General features: G+C 41.1%; 1 protein-coding gene across 14 annotated transcripts in view; it reads right to left on the bottom strand.

The window, feature by feature from the left end:
• DOCK3 (dedicator of cytokinesis 3) overlaps positions 1-12,786 on the bottom strand; it is a 585,316-nt gene that overhangs the window by 136,203 nt on the left and 436,327 nt on the right. For 13 of the 14 annotated variants that reach the window (XM_073352483.1, XM_073352491.1, XM_073352484.1 and 10 more), the window contains one exon: positions 1,109-1,233. In XM_073352483.1, the coding sequence (XP_073208584.1) occupies positions 1,109-1,233 (125 nt within the window). Of the gene's footprint in view, positions 1-1,108; positions 1,234-4,912; positions 5,177-12,786 lie in introns of those variants that run through there. The other variant, XM_073352496.1, reaches the window with a different exon arrangement.

Below are 12,786 nucleotides of genomic sequence, written 5' to 3'. Positions count from 1 at the left end.
TGGGACAAGACAATAATTTTAAGGACATCTCAATCTCTCCCTAAAGGCCCAATTCTGTCATCCTTACTCATATTTTCGTATGCAGTATTGTTGTTGTAGCTGTGTTGTTCCCAGATATCAGAGATAAGGTGGGTGAGGTAGTATCTTTTATTGGAGCAACTTCTGGTTGGTGAGAGAGATACACTTTCGAGCTTACACAGAGCTCTTCTATAGGTCTGGGAAACTCACTCAGTGTCACAGCTAAATACAAGGTGGAACAGATTGTTTAGCATAAGTAGCTAACACACATTTCAAGGGACCATTCAAGATGAAATGGTCCGTTAATACCCCTCCAGTCATAGGGAGGAAAGGAAAGGGGGGGTTTCAGTGGGAAACAGATTATTTTAATAAGCCATACATCTAGTGTCTCTATTCAGTCAGGTATAGAGTGACATATTCAGTCCTCATCCTCAAAGGAAACTTGCACAACACTTTCAAGGACAAGCTGGGAGCTTAACCTCATAACTTTTGCTAGATACTAAAAATTGTGAGCCTGCCCCACACACGCTGCAGCAGTGGCTCCTTCCCCGGGGCTGGGGCTGGTTCCCCATTCTGGGCATTGCGACTTGGTGCACAGAGTTACAGTGCCATTCACATTTGGCCCAGCCACCCCTCATCATTAACAGAGTGGCAGCTGAGCCAAACCTGAGCAGTGCTGTGATCCCACACACCAGAGCACAATGCCATTCACTTAAATTTAGTCAGCCGCACCCTTCTCCCCTCCCATCACTGGCATGGAATTCTTGAATTTTGATCCACTCTGAGTGAAAAGTTTAACTAAATTAGCTTTTCACTTACTGTTTATTAATGTTTTGTCCAAGTGCCCAAATTCAGAGGTTTACCATTATTTCCCCACTAGCAGAATTGCCCTAAATTAATTCAAGCCTGGTAGTTAAATCTCTTTATCATAGTATAGTAGTAAATAAAGAACCCCAAAGGCCCAAAACGTTGAAGGAAATCATTTTATTCAAAACTTTCCAGGGTATTAGAGAAGGCAAGAGAAGATGTGCATGGAACAAGTAGGTTGATATTGATGTAACTCAGCACGGAAACAAACTAATTTGCTTACCTTCAGGATCTCTCCATCTGCATAAAGAACATACATGGTCACTTCGATGTTCTTCTGCACACTCTTCCCGCCTCTCTCAAAATCCCCCTTCTCTAGTGTCAGGTACAAGTCATTACGTATATCACCTGAAACGAGAGATAGAAGTCACATGTTTAAACACCACATCAAAGATATGGTGCCTTTATGGAGGCAACTGACTGACTTTGTTCTTCAAGGTTTTGGCTGGAGCTCAACTCATTCCAAGCAGCAAGTTAATAAAAAAAAAAAAAAAGGAATATTTGACCAACAATGAATTAAATCAGAGGGTTGTTAGTAACGTTTGTATTAAATCTGAATTTGGAATCAATAACTGCATTATTACGGGGGGAGTGAAGGGAATGGGAAAATAACCTCACATTCTTTTGCTGCGTCATCTGATTTGGAATGATCCAGGTAAGTTTAACCAATGGTCAATAACACCTAATTAACTGTCTTTAGTATGCTTTAAAAATTGTGATATTTTGTAGCAATTAAGTTCAAGTAATTCTTTTCACAACAAAACTAATGTTTATTATTACTGTAACAAAAGCAAAAGCTGTTCTTTGTTTTGAAGATCTGTTTGTAATTCAAACCTCTGCTGAGGTGGAGTGGGTGAGAATTAATACATTTCTTTCTGCTGGATTCCTGGCTAGCTTGCAGACTCCACGCAGGAGTGCTAGGGAGAGAGCACTAGAAATGCCTGCCAATTTTTCATCACCTTGTTTTCAAGTGCTTTCAGAGCAGATTATTATATCCAGAAATACAGATGCTAGGGTATTGGGGGTAACAATCTGTCAACCCTTTGTTGCTTTGAATTTGACAGTTTCTAGTCCACTTTTCTAGTATTTACTGCTGGTGTGGGAAAATCAGCTTTCAAATCTAATGTAGTCAACTCTAAAGTGTTTATGTTCTGTAACAAAAGGAGACAAGAGAGCACCCATTTTTCTTTAGGTTTTTCATTTATTTATTTTTAACTGTCACTGGCTTCTAAAGATATACTTTTTCATCTGTGTTGGTTTTCCATATAGCATACTGAAGGATAGCTCATGCTAACACGGTGTGAAAAATGTGTAAGGTTAAAAAACAAAAAAATCAAACCCTTTCAGGCAAATATTGTGTTAAGCAGCCCAAAGAAACTAAATAATGAAGTAATGGAATGGCTATCCAGCAATGCAGAGCCTGTTTGGAAGCATGGTTTTTTCCACTTCAGTACTTGGAGAAGCTGATGCATTTAAATCTGTTCATTAACCAGAAGCACAAAGAAAGAGGCAGTGAGGGAAATCCTTCTGTATCTGTCACAGTCTACACCTAAACGGAAATGTTCCTTAACCCCTTTCCTAAATCCACTGTATGGATCAACACTACAAGCTTTCAGCCTTGTCTTTATCTCACTTTTTGCTCGTGACAAGTATAACTCTTTAGCACTTAATATTAGATACAGAGCTATATTATTTTGCTGAGACTTCTGTTGGGAGTTGTTTATGAACGGGAATCTATACAGGGCCTCCTCCTTGCTGCATTATCCCCACTCCCACTGTGTAGCCCCATGAAGTTTGCAGTCTGAAGCATCTCACAATTAGAGATCTGAAAATGCCAAGGCTAATTAATGGGGGAGGGAGGTGGGAATTGTCATATGGAAACTGACACCAGAGGTTTCTGAAGACCCTCAAGCATTTTACCTAGCATTTCTTACTAATGTTTAGTGGTCAAACTTAACACCTAGCAAACCACAATGATGGGAAAGTGATAATGCATTTTAATCAGTCTCATTGCTCAAAATGCAGGCTGAGCCATTTATGCACTTGCTATGGGACTATTAAAGAAATGTAACAGTCTGTTGACATGAAAGAGAAATGTAGGTCAGAGTTGGTTATTTGCTTTGAAATTTCTCCTGGTCAGTCCTTAGTGAAAACTGCACACATTTTCCTCAGAACACTTCATATGGTGAAAGGAATTAATTTACATCTATAAACTAACTTTCTGGAAATACATTTTACTAATTATAATTGGGTATTTTGGAGCCTCTTGCTGGTGACCCCATCTTGCTGAAGACTGACTCTGGAAATCAGAGTTCTAGTGACAGATTGCAAATCAGTCCCTAGCCTGGTTTAATAACAATATTTGATATTGACATAGCATCTTACATTCCAAGATGCTTTACATAGGTATATATAAAGGAAACCCATAAGATGCATACAGCTTAGATACCGTGATTGACATCACAATGAAAAATGAGGGGAGAAGTCATTTTAGTCAAGCACACTGATGCAACTGCATTCACAAAAAACAGCTTGGGGTCTGTAATGTTAATGCAGAGCAAACAGGACCTTTTAAAAAATAAGGTATTTCCCACAGCAAAGGGTACAAGAGCAAATGTATGTACTTTGGCTCAGAGAAGGCGTCATAAACATACAGCTAAGGGTATCATAAAATCCCTCCTTACCTTTAAAGGGTTAAGAAGCTCAGGTAACCTGGTTGGCACGTGACCAAAAAGACCAATAAGGGGAGAAGACACTTTCAAATCTGTGGGGGAAGGTTTTTGCTTGTTATCTTTGTTGGTTCTCTCCGGGTCAGTGAGGAATCAGGACAGGGAAAATACATCTCCCAAAGCCCTACTTGAACTAAGTATCTAGATTACAAAAATTGTAAGTAAAGCAAGGAAATGCGTTAGTTTATCTTTTGTTTTAGCTTGTGAATTTTCCCTGTGCTAGAGGGAGGTTTATTTTTGGATTTTTGTAACTTTTAAGTTTTGCCTAGAGGGAAATCCTCTGTGTTTTTAATCTGATTGTCCTGTAAAATTACCTTCCATCCTGATTTTACAGAGGTGCTTCTTTTACTTTCTTTCCCCTTTATAATAAAGTTCTGTTTTTTACGAATCTGATTGGGTTTTTAGTGTCCTACAAACCCAAGGGTCTGGTTTGTGCTCACCCTGTTTATTTTTCAAGCCTCCCCAGGAAAGGGGGTGTAGGCTTGGGGGGATATTTTGTGGGAATAGGAACTCCAAGTGGTCCTTTCCCTGATTCTTTCTCTAAGATCACTTGGTGGTGGCAGCATACCTCAGTCCAAGGACAAATAGAGATTTGTACCTTGGGGAAGTTTTTAACCTAAGCTGGTAGAAATAAGCTTAGGGGGTCTTTCATGCGGGTCCCCACATCTGTACCCTAGAGTTCGGAGTGGGGAAGGAACCCTGACAGAAGGGGTGAGTTAACTTGATTAGATATTGAACCTATGATTGCAGAGAGTCTAGTTATTCCAAAGTCAGAAGATTGAACTACTGAATTAAGTTCTTCACTTTAACGATGAAAATAATTTTACTGTCTTGAAAATATTTACTTAAATATTACATTGGTTTACCACCTCTGCCACTGGCCCCCATGAGTTGCGGTCACATTTCTCTGAGATGGTAGCTGTCAGCAGGAGGTTTCTAAGCCCAGAGACCTCCTTGCCTACACTACACAGTTTTGTTGACAAAAGTTAGGTTTCATTGACAAAACAGTGGAGGTGTACACACTGCAATGCTCTGTCTGCCAACAAAATTCTCCTGCTTTGCCGATAAAATAAAACCACCTTCACGAGAGGCGTAGAGATTTTTGTGGCTAAGTTACATTGACAAAGTGTCAGTGTAGACACTGCACTTGGTTATGTCGCTGTAAATGGCCTTCAGAAGATATCCCACAATGCCCATCCTGACCGCTCTTGTCAGCAATTCAAACTCTGCTGCCCTGCACCCAGGTACACAGGCATCCACTCCTCCCCCTTTAAATGCTCTGGAAGAGGCAGGCATACCAGAAGGCAAGGGAGACAAACCATCGCTCTGGTGCTGCGCCAAAGACGCGCCACTTCTATAAGGAGCTGGATGCCATCCTTGGCGGCAACTCTACCACCACCACCACCAAGAGCCCCGTGGATACTTCGGTGGGGCTGGAGGCAATGGACAGTGAACTCAACGGCAAGGAGACAGTCGTGGATCAGGAGGTCAAGATGGAAGATGACGTGCAGCACACGGCAGGGTCATCTGGTGGCACAGCGAGTCAGGACCTCTTTTCCATTCTGGAGGGGTCTAGCCAGTCCCAGCAGTCTGTCTCTGGTGTGCTTGATACAGGAGAGGAGAGCTCTGGTAAGTGATCTTCTTGAGTAGACGCTGCTTGATTATATGAGGTAGAGCTGTCCTTTGCTCTGTATATTCTAGAAGTGAGTAAAGGGATAGAAATGTACAAGACTAGCTGTGTTTGAGTGTGCTAAACATTCGTCTATGCAGCTAAGCAGAGTGGTGGAACAGTGTGTTAATGTACACCGAGATTTCACGGGAATCCTCCATAGAGATCTCTAGGAAACTTTTGTGTAGGTACTCGCCAATCCTCTGCTGAAGGTTCCCTGGCAGAGCTGCTTTGTTCCTTCCCCCATTGTAGGAAACTTTCCCACGCCAATAGGCAATCACTTGTGCAGGAACCAAAGCAGCACACAGGCGAGCAGCATAGGGACCCAGTCTGAAGCTGCATGCGTGCAAGAGATGCACCCTTGCTTACCCTCAGGAGTGAAATATTGGCTTTGATAACCCACCTGAGGAAAATGGTGGCAGAATTTACAATATTGTCCCTAGTCACCTGCATCGATCCCCTTAAAAAAAACCCACCTAGACCCTCTGCCCGATCCTGAACACCCAACCCCGACCTGGGCCAAACTCACCATGCTTAGGGTGTTCGCCAAGATGTGTGCTTGTCAAGGGACAGTGTGAAAGTGATTCGTATGTTAAAAGAGATGTATTTTACTGTAAAGATTCAATGCTGTGTGTGAACTAACCATCATGCTTCCTTGTATTTTTTCCTGTGCTCCTGCAGATGTGGCCTTCAGGGGAACCCCCTACACACCAGCGAAGGGCCACCGCCAGATAGGGAAGCGACCAAGGTGGAGTAAGGAGAACATGTTCCAAGAGGTGCCCCAATCCTCAGAGGCCGAAAAAAGAGAATGCAGGGAGTGGAGAGAGACCCTGAAGGAAAAATTTAAAATAGAAAGGCAGGACAGAAAGGAGACCAAGGAGCACATTTGTAATGGGCCAGGAGCAGATGATAAAAGTGATGGAGGAGCAAACAGAGGTACTGAAGTCCCCAATCACGCTCCAGACAGAACACATGCATGCTCTCCCCGCTGCCCTGAAACAGATACAGAACTGCTTTCATGTCCTCCCCAAACTCCTCCCACACATTCCTTGATACTTCCTGGAACATCTCGGTATCCCATTCATTCCACCCCTTCAGACAGCTTCCAAAATGATGGCTGGACTTACACACAGCTATGAGAGCCAACGCTGCCCTGCACTCTTATCTCCCTTCCCACCAATCCTTTTGTGTGTGTTGTTAATTGGTATTTAATAAAAACAAACTCTCTGAAAGATAACCAATCTTTATTTGTCTCTTACTCATGGTGGTTGCTGCTGGTAGACATACACAGTGGCCTGATCATTTGCTGACCTCATATCCTGCTCACGAATCATCACAATTTTCATCTAAGGCAGCACGTTAACAAAGCATGGCAGAGTGCTGTATAGAAAGACACTTTACTGGTGCTCATTATCAAAATCTTGCCTCAAAGCCTCCCTGATTTGAATAGCCCCGTTTTGCCCCTCTAATAACCCTGGTATCTGGCTGCTCAAATTCAGCAGGCAGGCAATCCATCTCCGCACTCCACTCCAGGGGAAAACTTTTTATTCTTAGCCTCACAAATATTATGGAGCATGCAGCAGGCTGCTATGATTATGGGAATGTTTTCCTCATTTAGGCCTAACCTGCCATAAAGGCACTGCCAGCGTGCTTTAATCAGCCAAAGGCACATTCCACAGTCGTTCTGCACCTGCTCAGCCTATTCTTGAAGCACTCCTTGCTGTTGTCCAGATTTCTCTTGTAAGGCTTCATGAGCCGTGGGAATAAGGAGTAGGCTGGGTCTCCCAGGATCACTACAGGCATTTCAACATCCCCCACTGGAATCTCTGGTCTGGAAAGGAAGTCCCTGCTTGGAGCTTTCTGTACAGGCCAGTGCTCCTGAAGACGCATGCATCATGCACCTTCCGAGACCACCCCACGTTGATGTCAGTGAAACGTCCGCATGATCCACAAGTGCCTGCAATACTATAGAGAAGTACCTCTTTCTACTGATGTACTCCATCACAAGATGGTCTGGGGCCAAAATTGGAATATGCATGCCATCTATTGCCCTTCCGCAGTTAGGGAATCCCATTGCCACAAAGCCATCCACTCTTTCACACATATTGCCAAGAGTCACAGTCCTTTATAACATGATGCAATTAATAGCTCTGCATAATTGCATTAACACAGCCCCAATGGTCAACTTCCTGACTCCAAACTGATTTGCGACTGACTGGTAGCTTAACCAGCTTCTACACAGCGATCGTCAGGCATTTCTCCGCTGAGAGGGCAGCTCTCATTTTGGAGTCCTTGTGCCGCAGTACTGGGGCGAGCTCCGCACACAGTTCCTGGAAGGTGGTTTTCCACATCCAAAAGTTCTGTAGCCACTGCTCATCATCCCAGACCTGCATAATGATGCAATCCCACCATTCAGTGCTTGTTTCCCGAGCCCAAAAGCAACTGTCCACCATGTTCAGTTGCTCTGTGAATGTCAAAAGTAATCTGGCGTTGTTTCTTTCCATGGCACACAGCAGGTCAGGCAACTCTGATTCCTGTTCAGATTTGGAGCTCATGATATACTGCATGACCATCCACGACATGTTCATAACAGTGACCACAACAGTAGAGAGCAGTGCAGGATCCAGCCTTTCAGACAGAGATGGCGGGTGCACAGTAAACAGGGCCCATTGAAAAATGCTGGGAAATGCAGTCGGAAGCCCATAGAATGCTGGGACAGAAAGACCTGCATCAGGGGACGTTGAGCCTGCACGCATGATGCACTGTGATCCACTCTGCTTTCCCACAACTCCTAGCTGCAGAAGGTGGCAAGTAGCACAGTGGGATGGCTACCCACAGTGCACTGCTCTCACTGTTGATGCTAGAGCACCAAGTATAGATGCACTCTGCTGACAGAAGGAGCATAGTGAGAACACGCACAAGTGGTGTAATTATACCGTTTTTGATTGTCAGCTTAACTTGCATCGACAAAACTCTGTAGTGTAGACAAGGCCTAAGGGTTGCACAGAAACCACAGCAAGTCTTCAGTCCCACATCAGTTCATTAACTGAAATTATCCACGTTCATTAATTACACTTAGAAAGCAAGAGGTGCTATTCCGCAACAAATGTTTAAACGGCAACGAGAGTGCAGCTTTAGGGTGACCAGATGTCCCGATTTTATAAGGACAGTCCTGATTTTTGGGTCTTTTTCTTATATAGGCTCCTGTTACCCCCCACCCCCGTCCCGACTTTTCACATTTGCTGTCTGGTCACCCTATGCAGCTTGCTTGTGACTAAAAAGGTCTTGTCAATGACTTTAGAAAATGATCTAAGTCAGCTTTAATACAGAATGGCAATGACATTTCAAATCAAAAGGCCTGGCTAACAGAATTCCTGCTCTTTAAATCAGATCTTTCACATCATTTATAAAACAAAAATAAACAAACAAAGAAGGACTTTTCTCACATACCAGCTAATCTATTTCCTCTGTGTGGCAAATGTGTAAATTGCAATGGCTCCCTGAAGCAGCAATAACTGATATTTCTCTATTCATGGTTTTGGGAGAAGAACAGTGTGGCTTGGAAGCCTGGATTGTTTAGGATGTCATATCTTTGTAAGAAGAATATTGCAGATTAGAAAATGGGATTAGTTGTAGCCTCATACCTTTAAGGCAGGAATAATACTGCTATAAGATTCATTTTGGGTGGCTGTCTAGGTTGAAATGAAATATGTAATAGAAATTTTCAATAGCATAGCACGAATGTCTCTGCTTGTATTACTTCTCTCAACAAAAGTGGGTCTAATTTCCAAAGCTAGGTATTAGCTGTTACTGAGCATATAAAGTTTGTAGAATTCACCTAGCCAGTTACTGCAATTTATTTCTCAGTGAAATGCCTTGAAAATGCTTTTGAGTGTGAAAAATGTTACATAAAACCAAATTATATTCTTCTGTATTTTATCAGAAAAATATACCCAAATGGGTCCTTCCTTCCTCCACTGGAGTTTTTTCCCCCCTCTCTGTTTATGAAGCCTCAGGTTCAGAAAATAAATCCTGATCAAGCTATAAACTTAGCAAGCTTTGGCAACTTCACTTATATGAAAATGAAATGCTCTATATTCTAACCTAAAAATGCCATGAAAAGCTGCTATAACTATATATTGGTTTTGTATTTGTATATGTACCAAAAACGGAAAAGTGTACTGCAGAACGTTTGAAAATCGCGAATGCTCATCCTGTGTATTAATGGCTTTAAGCTGAAAATATCTTAAAAATATGAACTACTCTAGTTTAGTGACAACTTAGTAGCTGGCATCTATTATAGTAAGGAGATTTTTGCTGAAGGGATTTTCATGTTCTCTGTTGAAAGGGTTTACCATGATGTTCTGGCCACAAAGTAATTATACCTTATAGTAACAGTCTGCATTTATAAAAAGAAAAGGAGTACTTGTGGCACCTTAGAGACTAACAAATTTATTTGAGCATAAGCTTTTATGCATTTATGTAGCACTTTTCATTAGAGGATCTCAAAAATTTTTAACTACACTTACAACGACCTTTTGAGGAAAGGAATGATTATTATCCCTATTTTATATACGGGAAAAATGAGGTAAAGAGGTTACATGACTTGTTCAAGGTCACAGAATAAGCTAGAGACAGAACGGTAAATAAAACCTTGAAGTCTTGACTCTCAACATCTGTTTACAGAGTGGCCAGCTTTCTCCAGCTTTGCAGCCTTCTGAAATGGACTTAATACATCAATGTCCTTTTGGGAAAAAAGGCAGCTCAGTTCAGTTGGTATTTGTACCCAGCTTTCTGAATAATTGAGGAATATTTCAGTAAAAAGGAGTATTTACCCAGGGAGTCTTTACAGGATTTATTAAGTAAAAGTCCAGTCTCTCATGGCCTGCAAAGCCAGGCGATTAAGGACTATCTGTATATTAAAAACTTAACATGTGCGTCTGTTTATATCCAACTGTCGAAATGGCCCTATTTATGTAGGGCCCAATCCTGTGAGTTACTGAGCCCCCTCTATGCATCTTAAGTCACTGGGGCTCAGCAATAGGAGGTGATAGTATTTTATAGGATTGGACCCCTATACTCTATAAAAGAATGCCTGGTACTCATGGAGAGACAGTGGGGTAGAATGGGCAATCAAAATATATTTGTTTTTCAGTTCCCTGGTTCTGAAACAAAAACAAAAACCAAACAAAAAAATCCAAGAAACAATCAACCCAGACCACACAACACATGTAAAAATTAGGGTTCAGATCCTCAGCTGGTATAAATCAGCATATCTCAGTTTTGATCTTAGGCAGCCTGATTTTGCCACCCTTACAGTGGGTAGTACCTTCATCCATGAATAGTCCAATGGAAATAAATAGAGCTACTTAGTATGGTAATGTTCCAAACACGTAAGGATGACAGAATCAGGGCCGCGGTTAGCAGTATGATCATAAATTCTGTATCTTTTGAGCCTCACTAGATTTTTCTTGTAACAAATCACAATTAACCATAATCAGTATGATGTATAGAACCCTTAAGCAAAAGTTTCTCTTATACGGTATCATGCTATATCTGATTTATAACTACTCTCTTGTTCTTCCAATCACCACTGAAAACCTGTTAAGGGTCTACCGGGCCTGATTTGCATTTACACTAAGGACACTTTTCATTCTTTTGGCAGTGAAAGAATCCTTAAAGCTGGCGTAAATAAACTTGTCATAACGTAAATGAGTATCAGGTCCTATTCTTTCCTAAAAATGTGCATGAGACTATATTAATGTTAATAGGAACAATGGGAAAGTAGAAAGGGGACACACAACATCTATTATTATTTATTCTTTCTATTAAGGTATCATTATTGGGATTAGTACATGCATTTTAACCCTTGATGATCACTCTGGCTTTTGGTGAAGAAAATGGTCAGGCTGTATTTCGCTCTGCTTCTGAGGGGAACAAGGGAAAGACAGAATGTCACATTAATCTGCTTTCTGATAATAGATTTTTGGACCTTTGGATCCAAAGGAATTAATACAATGTCTTCTATAAATAGATTTATAGAGCCAGCAGGATATACCTACACAAATATTTGTATTTAGTGTCATGGTTTTGCTCCCAGACTAATTTGGAGAAAGTTGACCACTCTCTTTCCTTTCCTTCAACAAGATTTTTTTTTCATATTGATAGAATCATGCAATCTTCAGGGTGGGTAAGGCACACTAGTGGATGATTCAGCATATGCCCTTGTGTAAATAAATGACTGGTTTCACTATCCTTCCTGTCCTGGTTAGATAGGTGTCTTTTCTGTCCTTGAATATCAATGATCCAGAAACTTCCTTAACAGACTGTTCCATTTTTTCTCTCTGTTTTTACAAACAGATTCTTCTAATATTTTACCTAAAATTTTCCTTGCTCCATCTTAACCCTTGCTTATTTTCTTTTTTCTGACTAATGAAAATGATTGGTCTTCATTCTCTTTGAAACACATATTTATGCCTTTTTAATTGTTGTTTAACATATGCCTTTTTTTTATTCTTGTTAACCCTCTTCGCATAATTGTGCTCTGAGCAGCTGACAAGCCCTGTCATATCCTGTTATTAATGTTTCTCTTGCCATGACTTAGCGAACATTCAAAGCACTGATGCCCAAAGCTTTCTCAGCAGTGATTCTGATTCATCCTGTTATACTTAGCGACTCTGTCTGGAATACATTAGTGTGAAGAAATACTGATAATACACTGAAAATGCCCATCTGTTACCAAAGCTTCCCAGCAATGCTATTATGGTTTGTTACTTTTACCAATCCCCAACATTCCATGAAAAAAACATGAGGTAAAGATGGGGAAAAATCAAGCAATAAGCAAACATTACATAGAAAAGCAGAAACTTACACCCAACTATCTTCAGCTCTGCATCAGAAAGAAAGAGGAGAAAATGAAGGAAAAGTAAAGAGAGGAACCAGGGCAATTAGAAAGGAGAGAGAGAGAAAAGAGAAAGAAACATCACTCACAAGTAAAAGATGAAGCATGCACTTTTCATCAGAGGATCAAAGTAAAAGACAGCATAGGTATCAGCACATGGGGAAGGGAAGGGATGTCCTTTGGGAAACTGACAAACACCATGCCTATGCAATAGATTTCTGATAGCAGATTCTGTATACAAATAAAGTTGCAATCCAAAAGGCAAGCAGCACATGCCTCATTACATTTATCTCTGGGGAAAGGTAAAATTATTGTCAGGATTAAATGAACGTTCTTAAATCCAATAGCAATTTAGAAAGAAACTTCATAAGCCTGGTATGACTGAATCCCTTCTGATTCACAAGGACACAGAACAGCATTACATTCATCAGGATGTTCTTCTCAGATCACAACACAATGAAAATCTCAGAACTTCTAAATTTAACATCGAAACAGACATGATTGTCCACAGAGACTTTAGCAATGCGCTGCACAGCTATGCAGGACATATGCATGACTTGACTGGTTCCAGTAATTCTGTTCCCTAATGATTGCTGGATATT

This window comes from Lepidochelys kempii, chromosome 7 (genome assembly GCF_965140265.1).
Source record: "Lepidochelys kempii isolate rLepKem1 chromosome 7, rLepKem1.hap2, whole genome shotgun sequence".
In the NCBI taxonomy this organism is placed as follows: domain Eukaryota; kingdom Metazoa; phylum Chordata; order Testudines; family Cheloniidae; genus Lepidochelys; species Lepidochelys kempii.
Note: the sequence above shows the minus strand (reverse complement) of the source record. Positions and strands in the feature narration are given on the sequence as shown.